This window comes from Siphateles boraxobius, unplaced genomic scaffold (genome assembly GCF_051911475.1).
Source record: "Siphateles boraxobius isolate OS27281-9 unplaced genomic scaffold, OSU_SipBor_1 61, whole genome shotgun sequence".
NCBI classification, from domain to species: domain Eukaryota; kingdom Metazoa; phylum Chordata; class Actinopteri; order Cypriniformes; family Leuciscidae; genus Siphateles; species Siphateles boraxobius.
Window position 1 is genome coordinate 8,529,257 of NW_027509188.1, and position 13,527 is coordinate 8,542,783.

General features: G+C 40.5%; 1 protein-coding gene across 1 annotated transcript in view; it reads right to left on the minus strand.

Moving 5' to 3' along the window:
* Positions 1–13,308, minus strand: part of LOC143718303 (tripartite motif-containing protein 16-like) — a 276,192-nt gene extending 262,884 nt beyond the window's left edge. Inside the window, exon 1 of the mRNA XM_077209360.1 lies at positions 13,159–13,308. Coding sequence (XP_077065475.1) covers positions 13,159–13,293 — 135 coding nt within the window. The 5' untranslated portion in view covers positions 13,294–13,308. The remainder of the gene's footprint in view (positions 1–13,158) is intronic.
* Between the last annotated feature and the right edge of the window lie 219 nt (positions 13,309–13,527).

Sequence of the window (13,527 nt, forward strand, 5' to 3'; positions counted from 1 at the left end):
TTTATGCTTTTGTCTTAATCAGATGAAATGGATGTGTCCAGCAATAGTTCCAGTGATGAGGCAGAACCGCAAAATTCAAGCTGCAGAAGTCATGAGTATGAGGATCATGTGAAAGGTACATGCGTTTATTCCAATTCTATACATTATTATTCCTCTAGCGCTGCCTTTACTCTATTACTCTGGATAATTACGCTGGATAGGAAGTAGGGTTGGGTATCGGTTGAGTTTTATCCGAGACCCAGGGCCTGAGTTTCGTTTTTTAAACTGGGGGGGAATTCCCCCCTTACATGGGTCACATGGGGGGGATTTAAAGATTATGGGGGGAGAATAACTTTTGATGTATTGGTCTAATTTAATCATCTTAATTTATTAATATCTACAGATTTGAATGCATTGATTGTGCATTTCCAGTTCTCAAAACAGTTATAACAAAACAAACAAAAAAACTTTCTTTTTTTTTCTCTCTATTTCAGTGTCGTTCATGTGTTTCAGTTCAGTTCAATTCTTTGCTTTTTTTTAAAACGTCATACAAAATACGCCATGCTCTCCTTCAAATTGATATTAAGAACTCAGTTTAAACTATATGTATTTATGACTCTTAGTTTCAGAGTCTTTCATGCGTTTCAGTTCAATTTCAGTCACTTTTTTCTTTGGATTGTGATCTGCATCATGGTCTTTCGCTTCAGCCAGCGGTCCATATTTAAACTACACTAACCGAACAATTCATTGTCTGTGGCCGTGTTTGTGCACGCGGGAAATATGCTGTGCATAACAATAGAAAACACAGAGCAACGCGCAGTCACATGCTCAAACAACCAACAACGTTGTTCTAGATGTGTAAAAACCACAGACTGTGGTAAAACCATAGACCATAAAAGAAAGTGGAAAGCGCGCACGCCACTGTCTCCTTTCCACAAGCGCTTGTTCTCCCGTGGCGTCTGTCGTTGCTATGCAACCATGAACTGCGCACTCCATGATGACAAGGAAGTATCAGCAAAAGATTAATTGATTTCTAGCCCTTGCATTAGCTTTACTACTAGATATATTTATGGAGATGAAAAACAATAAGGCGCCCTGTACAGCTATGATCAGCTGTTCGGCCGAGCATTCAATGTTGTTACGCTGTAAGCTGATCAGTTGGTTCGTTGCTGCCGCGCTCTATCACTCACACTCGGTTTTTAATGTTTCAATTTCGTAATTAAAATGACATAATTTGGAAGTGGATAATTTCTTCACAAACAGCTCATTATGACTCAAAATGTTAGAATGCTGCACTAATCCTACACTCGATGTGAATAAGATGAGTGGCAGACAGACCACTGCATTGACAGCGTGAAACATATGATCTGTCTACAGCCAGGGCTCAGCGGAAGACAGAGAATCCAGCGCTGATTGAGGAATTCAATTCGAAAATAAAAGACAGTTTGACATCTTTTTTCTCGCATCTGTGAATTTAGTTTTTAATCATTTGCTCTGAGATGGAGCACATATAGTTGTGCGGGAATTTCTCGCACTATAAAAGCTAACCTTGCGGGAATGGTTTAAATTATGCACAATCCCCGCATTCCCGCACCGAAATTCAAGCCCTGGATACCAGTACCTACTCGGTATTTTTTAAATGGTTCCGGTGCTTAAACGATTCTTGAACCGGTACTTAAAGGTGCAGTGTGTGATTTTTAGCTGCATCTAGTGGTAAGTTTATGAATTGCAAAAAACAAAAGTTACGGTAGCCGACAGGAAAATATGTCATCGTCTGAGACAGCAGAGGCGCATTTCAATGTAAGGGGAGCCGCGGTGTATGTAGACAGAAACTGCTCATTCTAAGGTAATACAAATATAACGGTTCATTAAGTAAGGTCTTTATACACCACTGAAAACTTATTTTTCAACGTAGTGACGAAACACGCTCTGTAGCGCTGTGTGTTCGCTGTCGGCTACGGTAGAAACATGACGACAAAATATGTCCACCTCCATAGAAGGGGGTGCCCGTGGTTATTGAGATATAAATGTCTCATTCAGAGGTAATAAAAACATAACGGTTCAATATGCAAGGTCTTTATACACCACTGGAAACATAGTTATGGATCTTATATTGCATTTCTGTCAATAGATCCTCAGAAATATTACACAATGCTCCTTTAAGAAAACGAAACTGCAAACACTTTGTCAAAAAATAATACCCTTTTATTTACAGGGCCAAACTGGACACAATATTAACTTAAATCGTTCAACAATATAAATACAAGTAACATATGTTAATAATAAATAAACCAATATAAAATAAAAATTCACATTTACATAATATCAAATAAACAATATTGTATCAAACAATGTAATAATACTGGAGATTGATAGAGATTACTACCAGGGTAATCTAATCTCGACATGGCTCCAGGTTTTGTCTGCTTGAACCAGTCATGTAAGTTATCTGGTCGTTGTAATAGTTACAGCAGCGCTTGGCGAGTTTGGTATTTCCTTCCCACTGCGTCTTAGCTACGCAGCGTTGAGTGAACCTATGAAAGAGAAGTCTCTGGTTACTGGTGTAACCTATGTTCTCTGATTAGGGAACGAGACGCTGCGTTCGCTGCCAAGCTCCTCGCGCTGCCGACAAGCTTCCTTTTTCGGCAGAGAAATCTGACGCCCGTTTCACACATACTCCGTTTGCAGTGCGTATGCGGTGGGCATTTTTTTCCGTACCCATGTTAACAGGTTAGAGCTTTCACACTGCACGCGGATGCAGTCCGTCGATCCGTTCCAGTTGCGGTGCGTATACAGCAGTGCAGCGATCGTTTCCGCACCGAGTCTATTTTTGCTGTGCTGCAAACGCTGAATTAAAGGGACAACGCACGGTTCGTGATCAAAATGAACACAGATTGACCTGAAAATGTAGTAATTTCACCATAAATGCATTTAATTCAATAAAATGTAGTAATCTCACCATAAATGTATTTAATTAAATACTACTTTTCATCTTTTTACTTTAAGACCGGGGTTTTAAGCAAGGAAAACTACAATTTACCTTAACAAGGACAAAAAGAACGACATTCGTGGAGGTGGAGAAACAAGTTCTTTGTGACATGCAAGATTTATTGTATTAAAATTTAAATGCAAAAGAAAAGGCATGAGAGTCGGCTGTTTTAGTCAATTTTAAGTTTTAATTTAAAACGTTTGCGATTTTAATATAAGTAGGCTACATGGTTAAATATTTCACCACTTGCTTGAGCAACTTAATATACAGTATATAGAAGTAATGCATGGAATTATAGGCCTATGTTGTTTAAATTGTGTTTAAACGTGCATACGTCCATTCAAGTTTGTATACAAAGAGAATCGCAATGCTGACAATTTTTTTTTATATATAAAAGTTGCTGCACTTCTGGATTTGAAATAAAAATAGTGAGTAGCCTATGTGTTTGTGGTACAGCCGCGGATCAGTTACGCACTGCACTGCAAACGCAGCATATGTGAAAGCACTATAGCGTGTGCTGCTCCTGTACCGCATACGCACCGCAACACGCACCGCATACGCACTGCACACGGAGTATGTGTGAAACGGGCGTGAGGAGCAGATGACGCGCGCACCAATATAATATGAGCGTCGAGCGGCGCCCACGCCATCAGCCAATGAGTTGGCGTGATTCTATATGGCTTCAGACAATCGGCACACCCAGAGGGCGTTCTGACGCGTAATTTAACACGTGAAATGCAGCCAAACCTTGGAGCAAATTAGTTAAAATCTCCCGGAATCTAGAGCGAGTGAGCAAGAGCGCGCATGCGAGACAGAAGAGACTGTGCTCCAAACCGTACAGTGCGCGCACGGCGGAGAGGGAGAGAGCGAGAGACCTTGCGTGTGTGCCTCATTAAGCGCATGTAAGATAGAGTCAGGCACCGAAATTTTCGTTCTTATTCGGTCTCGTTACTACCGTTTACGTCGGAACCGGTTCCCTATTGGCACCGCGTTTTGGTACCCAACCCTAATAGGAAGTGTACATGTCAGCGATTGCATGAGTCACTGTGCTGTACTTTAGATTGTTGCTCGTTTTTTTCCACTATCAGATTCAGCAGGCAACCTGCAAGACGAGGGACCCCAAGACGAGGGACTCAGAGTATCTTCAAAGAAAAAGGGTATAAGAAAACGTATAGTAACTCACTTGACTAAAGTCTTCGCCTCTGCTAATCTTTGTCTGCTTTTTAAGTTAGTTATAAGAATACCATATTTGTTGTAAAGATACTGGAGTGCAGTATTAAGAGAATTAACATAGCCTTGCAAAGAAGTACAATAAAGCATTGGCATGTTCTTATTATTCAGGTAAAGAGTTGAATAATTGATTATTGAAATGCTTCATTATAGGCTCCCAGAAAGCACATGTGGGTAGGCCTAAATCCCCTTCCATGGTAGACCTGGACGATGCTCATCTCAAACAAGGTAACCATGTTTTATTAGGAGATTAGTTTAGGACTCACACTTCACCATGGTCCCAATATGTAGGTATGATTTAGACATCAGAGTGTGTGTGTGTGTGTGTGTGTGTGTGTGTGTGTGTGTGTGTGTGTGTGTGTGTGTGTGTGTGTGTGTGTGTGTGTGTGTGTGTGTGTGTGTGTGTGTGTATCTCAGGGCTTAGTGTTCACCATAGTCCCAATATGTAGGTATGATTTAGACATCAGTGTGTGTGTGTGTGTGTGTGTGTGTGTGTGTGTGTGTGTGTGTGTGTGTGTGTGTGTGTGTGTATCTCTGGGCTTAGTGTTCACCATGGTCCCAATATGTAGGTATGATTTAGACATCAGTGTGTGTTTGTGTGTGTGTGTGTGTGTGTGTGTGTATCTCAGCGCTTAGTGTTCACCATAGTCCCAATATGTAGGTATGATCTAGACATCAGTGTGTGTGTGTGTGTGTGTGTGTGTGTGTGTGTGTGTGTGTGTGTGTGTGTGTGTGTGTGTGTATCTCAGGGCTTAGTGTTCACCATGGTCCCAATATGTAGGTATGATCTAGACATCAGTGTGTGTGTGTGTGTGTGTGTGTGTGTGTCTGTGTGTCTGTGTGTGTATCTCAGGGCTAAGTGTTCACCATAGTCCCAATATGTAGGTATGATCTAGACATCAGTGTGTGTGTGTGTATCTCAGGGCTTAGTGTTCACCATGGTCCCAATATGTAGGTATGATCTAGACATCAGTGTGTGTGTGTGTGTGTGTGTGTGTGTGTGTGTGTGTGTGTGTGTGTGTGTGTGTGTGTGTGTGTGTGTGTGTATCTCAGGGCTTAGTGTTCACCATGGTCCCATTATGTAGGTATGATTTAGACATCAGTGTATGTGTGTGTATCTCAGGGCTTAGTGTTCACCATAATCCCAATATGTAGGTATGATCTAGACATCAGTGTGTGTGTGTGTGTGTGTGTGTGTATCTCAGGGCTTAGTGTTCACCATGGTCCCAATATGTAGATATGATTTAGACATCAGTGTATGTGTGTTTATATGTCCTGAAAGGTGATGAAATTAATATTTGTCCTCATATGTTGGTAAAAAATCAGGTTGGTCAAAAATATGCTTTAAAGTAAAATCTCAACAGATGACTGTCATAACGAGGCCATTGGCAACCTAATACTGTTTTCAGCTAGGCTCTAGCAGCTTTGGAAAGGCATGTCCCCAAATGTGACGTATTTTTCATACGTGCCAGTTTTTCACAAAAACGTGTGTGTGTGTGTGTGTGTGTGTGTGTGTGTGTGTGTGTGTGTGTGTGTGTGTGTGTGTGTGTGTGTGTGTGTGTGTGTGTGTGTGTGTGTATGTGAGTGTGTCTATTTTGCAACCTTGATGGCTTACTTTATTTCTTACATTGATGAATAATTGCTTTTATTTCACACATTTCCCAAAATTATCTTTTGCAATGACACCCGTTCATTTGTGTGTGCGTGTGTTTTTGTTTGTATAAGTGTGTGTGTGCGTGTGTGTTTGTCTGTTTTGCACTCTTGATGTTTTAGAGATTCACCCCTTCACTGTTGTGTGCTTTTTTTTCTGCATCATGGCTGATTTGTAGATTTTACGCACAAAAAAACTCGTGAGAACAAAAAAAAATGTATTTTCATATTTTTGCCAATTTCCCATTCATTTCCTTTGGCGGTCACTTTTGACCCGAAGACCCTGAGTGACAATTTTTTTTACGACCACTTAGACTTTTCAAATCCTGTCCCCAATTTTTTTGTGTGTTCATATACCCAGTACAATAAAAGTCACCAAGTTTCATACCATTCCGATGAAGCTACGATTTGTAAAAAAAAAATGTATTTAAAAAACTCCGGTCAGAAGTGAACGAAGTACACTTGAATAAAACATTAAAATATTGAGACAATATTATATAGATGGTAAATGGACTGCATTTATATAGCGCTTTCACTGACCCAATGGCCACCAAAGCGCTTTACATATTGCCTCACATTCACCCACTCACTCATACACCGACGGCGGTTTCAGCCATGCAAGGCGCCATCCAGCTCGTCGGGAGCAGCTGGGGTTAGTTGTCTTGTTCATGGACACCTTGACACTTGGTCAGATGGTATCGGGGATCGAACCACCAACCTTTTGGTTTGTGGACAACCTACATGAACCACTGAGCCACTGCCGCCCAATATTATTATATAGATGAATGTTAAAATTAAATGAACTGATATTAATAAGGTAAATTATAAAGGTATATTATTTTTTATAATATACATTAACTCAATTTAATGTGTTTTAATAATTTGTGGCACTGTTGTTAATTCGTTAAACTGTAAGAAAGAGATGATAATTTGGTGGATAATTTGAAAATATTCGTTAATATTCGTTAATCATCTGTAAGTTGCATTCATTCGAATGTAATCATAACGGTCCCCTGAGGGCGCTCAACAACCACGTCATCTGTGAGCGTGAGTTTCTAACAATTTCAATCGATGAAACTACAAAGCTGGCATGGAGGTATATATAATTACACAATAAAGTCATTTTGATTGTTATTGTTGTTAATATTATTTTATAAAGTAAATAACATGTAACGTCAGCGTTCAAATTCACTCACTTTATTTCGTTCACTCCTTGCAGATATAGTGCACTCAAATGCCATAGACTATATAGGGATTAGTGAATGAGTGAACGAGTGAGCAGTTTCGGACACAGCTTCTGACTCACTCACTGGACCGTCGACCTGACAAAAAACTGCATACATGGCTACATTGGCGCCAATCAGAGCTTCAGAGCTAAGGCGGGGCTACAGATTATGTGTCCCTAAAGAACCCGCACATCTAACAGCAGTTCCGCATTACATTAATTAATTGCATGCAAGTTTTATTTATTTTTAAATTCATGCACCGAACCATGACGGCTGTACCGTTTCGGTTCAATACGAATACATGTACCGTTCCACCCCTAGACTGAAGACTAGGACTGGGCGATAAAACGATAATGATAATTATCGCAATATAATTTTTCTCGATAAAACGATATCAAGAGTTCGATAAATGTTTATGCGCCAAAAGTAGAACGAAACTCATTTGAACCGCGCAGCACACGGACCAAAGTCCAAACAGCAGTACAGCGCGAGCTCACTAGAGCAAACGCGTTTACTCTGATCGGTCGGTGCTCACGAGGTCCAGTGAGCAACGCTTGAATTCAGCAAAGAACACAAATGTGTCAGTGATTTAAACCAGTTTAAAGGCAGATGAAACCGCGCTGACAAACTGGAGAAACACTGTGCGCAACGATACAGTCAGAATCTGAATTGATACTGAATCCATTTACCCTGGATTTACTGTAACATTAGTCTAGTAATATTAACTGCACCATGAAATGTGCGATATACATATTTAATTGTATTATATTATTAATGTAGACAATGTATTAAATGACTAATGGAATATAATTACAGTATTTAATCAATAATGTATTTAGGCTACTGTTTTTCATACAAATACCATAGAAACCATAAGGTTACATTTTGCCACGATAGTGAGGTGCTAGGCTATGCCTGGTTTTATCTGTGGTTATCATGATCTAAATGCATGATACTGGATGACCAATGGTTCATTTTAATAAAATTCAAACAGACAGAATATTACAATTTACCAAATAAAATTGGTCATTACATTTTTTTAACAGATGTTACTGTTTTTGCTAATGAACATAATCCTAACTCAAACTAATACTACTGTCAACTCACTGTCAAATATGCGTTTCGAGATAAAACTTGTAATATCAATATTGCAGCCTGTACTGCAAACTGTGCTGAAGATACATGCCATCAAAGTCAGGCAACACAAACCTGTTTCAAGAAACTAAGACATAACATTTTCTATTAAGATATCTATTTTATTAAAGGGAAATTGTGTAGGAATTTCTCCCATCTAGCGGTGAAATTGTATTTTGCATTCAAACGAATTGTGCTCTCCAGCGTCTTGCTTTTTCAAATGCCATTAAAAATAACAGTGCAATGCAGCCTTTTAAACTTGCCAGGGCAGTGACAAGCGCCTCTCATGCTCTGCTCCTCCGTTTCTGCTGCTTTCAGTTACGTGACGCTGGGTCTGAACGAAAACGCGTTGGCCTAGTACTTTTTGACCCTCTCTGCTATTATAGTTTTTCAAGATGGCGGAACGACATGGAAGCCTCCGTGGACCTACCCGTCACATGTATATAAAGATAATAAATTCTTTGTTTACGAGGATAAGTCAGATTATTGGCAGAGGTATTTGTACACCATTGAGGACATATTTATGAATACAAATATTGATTTTAGATAATAAAATACCTAAAAAACTACACATTGTCCCTTTAAGGAAAAATGACAAATGTTTGAATGTTCTACCTCAGATATGTGAAATGTTCACCTTTTTGGCAAGTGTTTGTCATGATATGTTCAATAAAGAGTATTTTAAAACCACAATTAACGGTCTGGTTTTTACAACTTCACTTAGGAGCAAAAATCTGCCTTTAAACTTGAAAGAAATAAAGATTTGACATTTATCGTGATAATTATCGATAACGACCTTTTTTTGGCCATATCGCCCAGCCCTACTGCAGACTAAGCAATGATTGTATTTAATTGTACAGTACAATCATAACATAGTACAGACATGATCTTAATTTCATAATGTCCTTAAACATGAGTATCCTCATTGAAAATTGTCTAAAACATTTAGGTCGATTACAATGAATTATAGGCATAAAATTATATTAACAGTGTATAATATGTCCGAACACTGCAATAGTTAGTCGTCAATGAAAATTAAAAACAGGTTTATTTCAAAAACATTGTTTAACAAATTAATAAAAGAGGGACAGTGTTACATCACAGGTGGCTTGGAAGAAGTGGGTAATAACTGGAGGTAAGCAACAGTAATTTGTAGCTAGTTTGAACTACAGAACTTAAAAGATCTCCCTCTTTTCGTTTTTTTTTTTTTTTTTTTACATTCTGTTTTCGCACAGGCGCAGTGAGGGAAAAAACACTGAGTTTAGGGCAATCGGTTCGTAGCTCTGCTTCAACTGTGCGATATAGTCACGAGGAGCGACCAAAATTTCTGACATGCCCGAAATTCACCCGACCATCCGATTGCCGATCTGGAGAGGTTAATCGCCTCTCGTTTCTTCCTGTACACTGCACGAACACTGCACGACAAAAGACAAAGCTGAAAATCGGCCCGACTCGAAAAAGAGTCGCACGAGTCAGAATTCAGCTCAAAATCGGACAGAAATCGCACAGTGTATGGCCGCCTTTACTGACGTAGCTGATTCTTTGTTTAGAGCTGATGAGGGCGTTTACAGCTCTGCATTCCTTCACTGGATAATTTGCATGTGAACAGATCGTGCGCGTGTGGTCACATTAGAACTAATGAGCTCGGGCTGGAGAAACTGCACATGTCTTTACTTTCATACGGATTACTTAAACAGAGAATATTTGTTTTTTATATGATTTACATCATTTAAACATGGAGACTTCAAGCTTTGTAAAGACATAACTCTCACGTGTGGGTGACAAGTATTCGCTGAGTTACAGATCATTTTCTGTCGAGTTTCAGAATGAACCACATTGAGAGAGTCGGGAGAACGCGCATCATGTTTATTTTCTTTATTTTACGAAAAACACAACATTTTGTTTTTATTATTAGTGTACAAAAATAAAAGAAGACATTAAACAGTTTTTAATGATGTATAACACTTGCCTGTATGTCAAAAATCGACGGAGTTATTTGAGTCTATTTTGCACTGATAAGCGCAACCGTGCCGGCGCGATAGCCGACCTCAAGGGGTTAATGTTAATTTTAGTGATCTCCGTGCCAATGTGAATAGTAGTCTTAGAGTATTTACGATTAGCATTAGCCAGCACTTCTAAATCTGCTTTGATGTCAGCCGAGCCGATCCTGACCTCCCTGGGGCCCTAAGCTAAATTCTGTCAAGGGGCCCTCCTAACTGACCCATGAGCCATGTAAACCATTTGCCATTGCCATTGCCACAGTCACACCTGACACCCCAGTGCTCCCACTCCTTCAACTAGTACTAATGAAAATGTAATTCCTGATATCAGAAACAGACATTGTTACTAGAAAAAGTACATTCTTAATATCAAGAATTCACATTTTAAATAGTACAAATCTAATTATTGATATCAAAAATGCATCCTGTGAATGAATAAAAGCTAAAATGGCTTGTCACAGCATGCCACAGTGTTTTAAATGATAAAAGCAATACTTGATACTCGATGGTTATTATTTACTGAGAGAAGTGCATCCATATTGACCAGTAGGCTATGTCCAGCCAATCAACATTTTAAATGCAATATAGCCTGTAAATCAAAAGTCAATGTCAATACATGGCTGTCCATCTTGCTTTATTGCAGAGTTGTAACTAAACTGACTTGGAGACTAGATAATCATTGTCTTGTTTTAAAAGGATGTACACCTATAATGAGGAGTGCCATCACGCCCATATTGTACTGGTCCCCCACAGATGTTTTGCTGGAAAGTGCACGTTTCATTTCGTGCACGTGCATATGAACGCGCGACGCGGTTATCTTTTCCGAGCTGCAGTTTATAAACAAACATCGTTGCCCTTTGTTGTTTATCAAACGTAATAAATAGTTGTATTTCACTCTCACTTTTTTTTGTCAGGCACAAAGTCACAGAACACAGCCCTCAAAGCCCTGGAAGTGGCCGGTGTTTTAAAGGGTCATTCCACCGGTGGAGACATGAATATGTATTGAAAGTGGGTCATATATGTAGTAGAATAGTATCATAAATTTCTAATTTGGGACCTTCTTGGCCGATAAAAGGCAGAAAAAGACTTTTTAGTGCTTGTTGATTGTAGACAACAATCCCCATAGTGCATTGCAATGCTCAGCTCCGCAGACCACTCCCACTACAGTAGCTAGCTTAACTGCAAGATATTTGTGCAATGAACCTGCCACGTTAGCGTGTTAACAAAATGAAAATAAACTTACTTTACAGAAAGACGACCATTTGACCCTGTAGGCTTTGGCTGACGTTGCCAGTTGACCTTAGGTATTCTAAAGTAGGTCTCCAGGACGCCGCTATCCATATGGGGTGCGAAACTCGGGTGAGCAACAACACACACGTCCGTGTCATCCTCCGATTCCGTAGCACCGCTGGAATTCTCGGCAGCAGACAGACTCTTGTTCTGTGTCCATTGGCGCACAGTGAGAGCACAGGCACCACCAATCTGCCCCAGCTCGAGCCATTGCGGGCTCCTCGTCCAGATCGTCTGCATCGGCTGTGGTGGCAGCAGCTTCAGCCATCTCCGGTTCCTCCATAGCCCTCAGCTGCTCGTCGCTATACTGTGGCTCATAAAGGTAGCCAGGAACATCCGTTTCTACCATAACTTCATCAAAATCCAGATCCTCCATAATGCATCCGTCTGCGTATTCAGTACCTTCGTCCATATTTTGAAAAAGTTTCTGTTAGCGATAGGTCTGTTAGCGCATTAGTTCCAACCCCTATGGGCGGGTTTGAAAGGGTGGGAACTAGTGCTTGTAGTCTTCACAGAAATCCCCCCCCCATTACACTTCCTCCTACAATGACGTAAAATGACGATTTTTGCGTCATTGTAGGAGGAAGTGAAAAGGGTAAATAGAGGATTTCTCTCGTCTCAGGGGAAAATGAAAGAGTGTTGCACGACCATTCAATAGTATGACTGGATTTCTAACAATGGAAATCTTAATGCAAATGGGTGGAGTGACCCTTTAAGCAAGACACAGAAAGACCAAAATATGCACTTGCCAGCTGGGTTAGCAAGACAGACATACTAGAGATAGATACACATCAACTTGACTTTACTGTTCTTTGCTTACATCAAACTGGGAGTAGAGAGAACACATGTCTACCTGATTGCTGTTCCCGCAATTCACTCTAATGGTGTTTTTCTCTCTTTTTGTGACCAGAAGGCTATAGTTCCGATGTTTTCTCATCGATATTGTAAACTTTGATTGACGTGGTTTGACAAGAGGGGGAGGCGGGTCCTCCTCACTACTCACTATTTGAGTAATTTGCGGGCCCCTACGCAACTTGCGTGACTATGGTGGCTGGTGTCTCTATTTTCACGTTCCGTGTAATAGAATCGCCAATAACTAGGGCACATTTAACAGGATTGTCAGTGGGTGTTTCACTGAGAAGGGAGAACCTGTTTAATGTTGTAATCGGAACAGAAGAGCGGTGTTTTGTACCGTGACTACAGCGTCCCACCATCACCCAGCTGCCCTGCTGCATGGGCTCTACTTCAGCCGGAACTGAACAATGTACAGAGTTCATTAAGCTAGTCGCATCCAAAGCAGTATCTAAGGAACTCTTACTATCCTCGATTAAAGATTGGATGCGAATCTCTAGTTCTGAAATCTTCTCCGTCAGCCTGACTATCTACCTCGCATTTATCACATGTAAATCCTGTGCTGAAAAAGAAGGCTATGCTATACATGATACTTGAATTGCAAGTGACAATAACAGAAGACATGACTCACCCTGTTTGTTGACTGATCCTACTCACCACAGTTATTTGATGGACTTGAAAAGGCGCAATCGCGTGAGAAAAAAAAGGCTAGCGCGTTTTTGCGAGCAGTAGTGATTTAGACTCGTAGACCCATAAACAAAATGATGAGCCAGTAAATGAGTATTATGAGACTCCTTTAAGAGCATACCTGTTTCTCTGTCCTCTGTGCAGCAGCTGATACAGTGTCGTGTTTTTTATGTTCATCCACACACAGCACACATATACACTTCTGGTCAGTGCGGCAGAAAACCTCAAGGAGCTTGTCGTGTTTCTGGCAGATCATCTCCTGCAGTCGTCCAGTGGCATCCGTCAGATTATGTCTCCCCATAATTTAAGGTAATTTCTCCCCAATGACTGGCCAACCACAGGAGCCCGGTGAGCTGCCATAGCTGCCACATACACCTTCAGCGTGGATGGAGAGCGACCCGCATCCAAAAGCTCCTGTAAAAAGGAGAGTACCACCGAAACTTCACACGAGTGGGGTTCAAGCCCTCTGTCTGAACACCAGTCAGTGAAT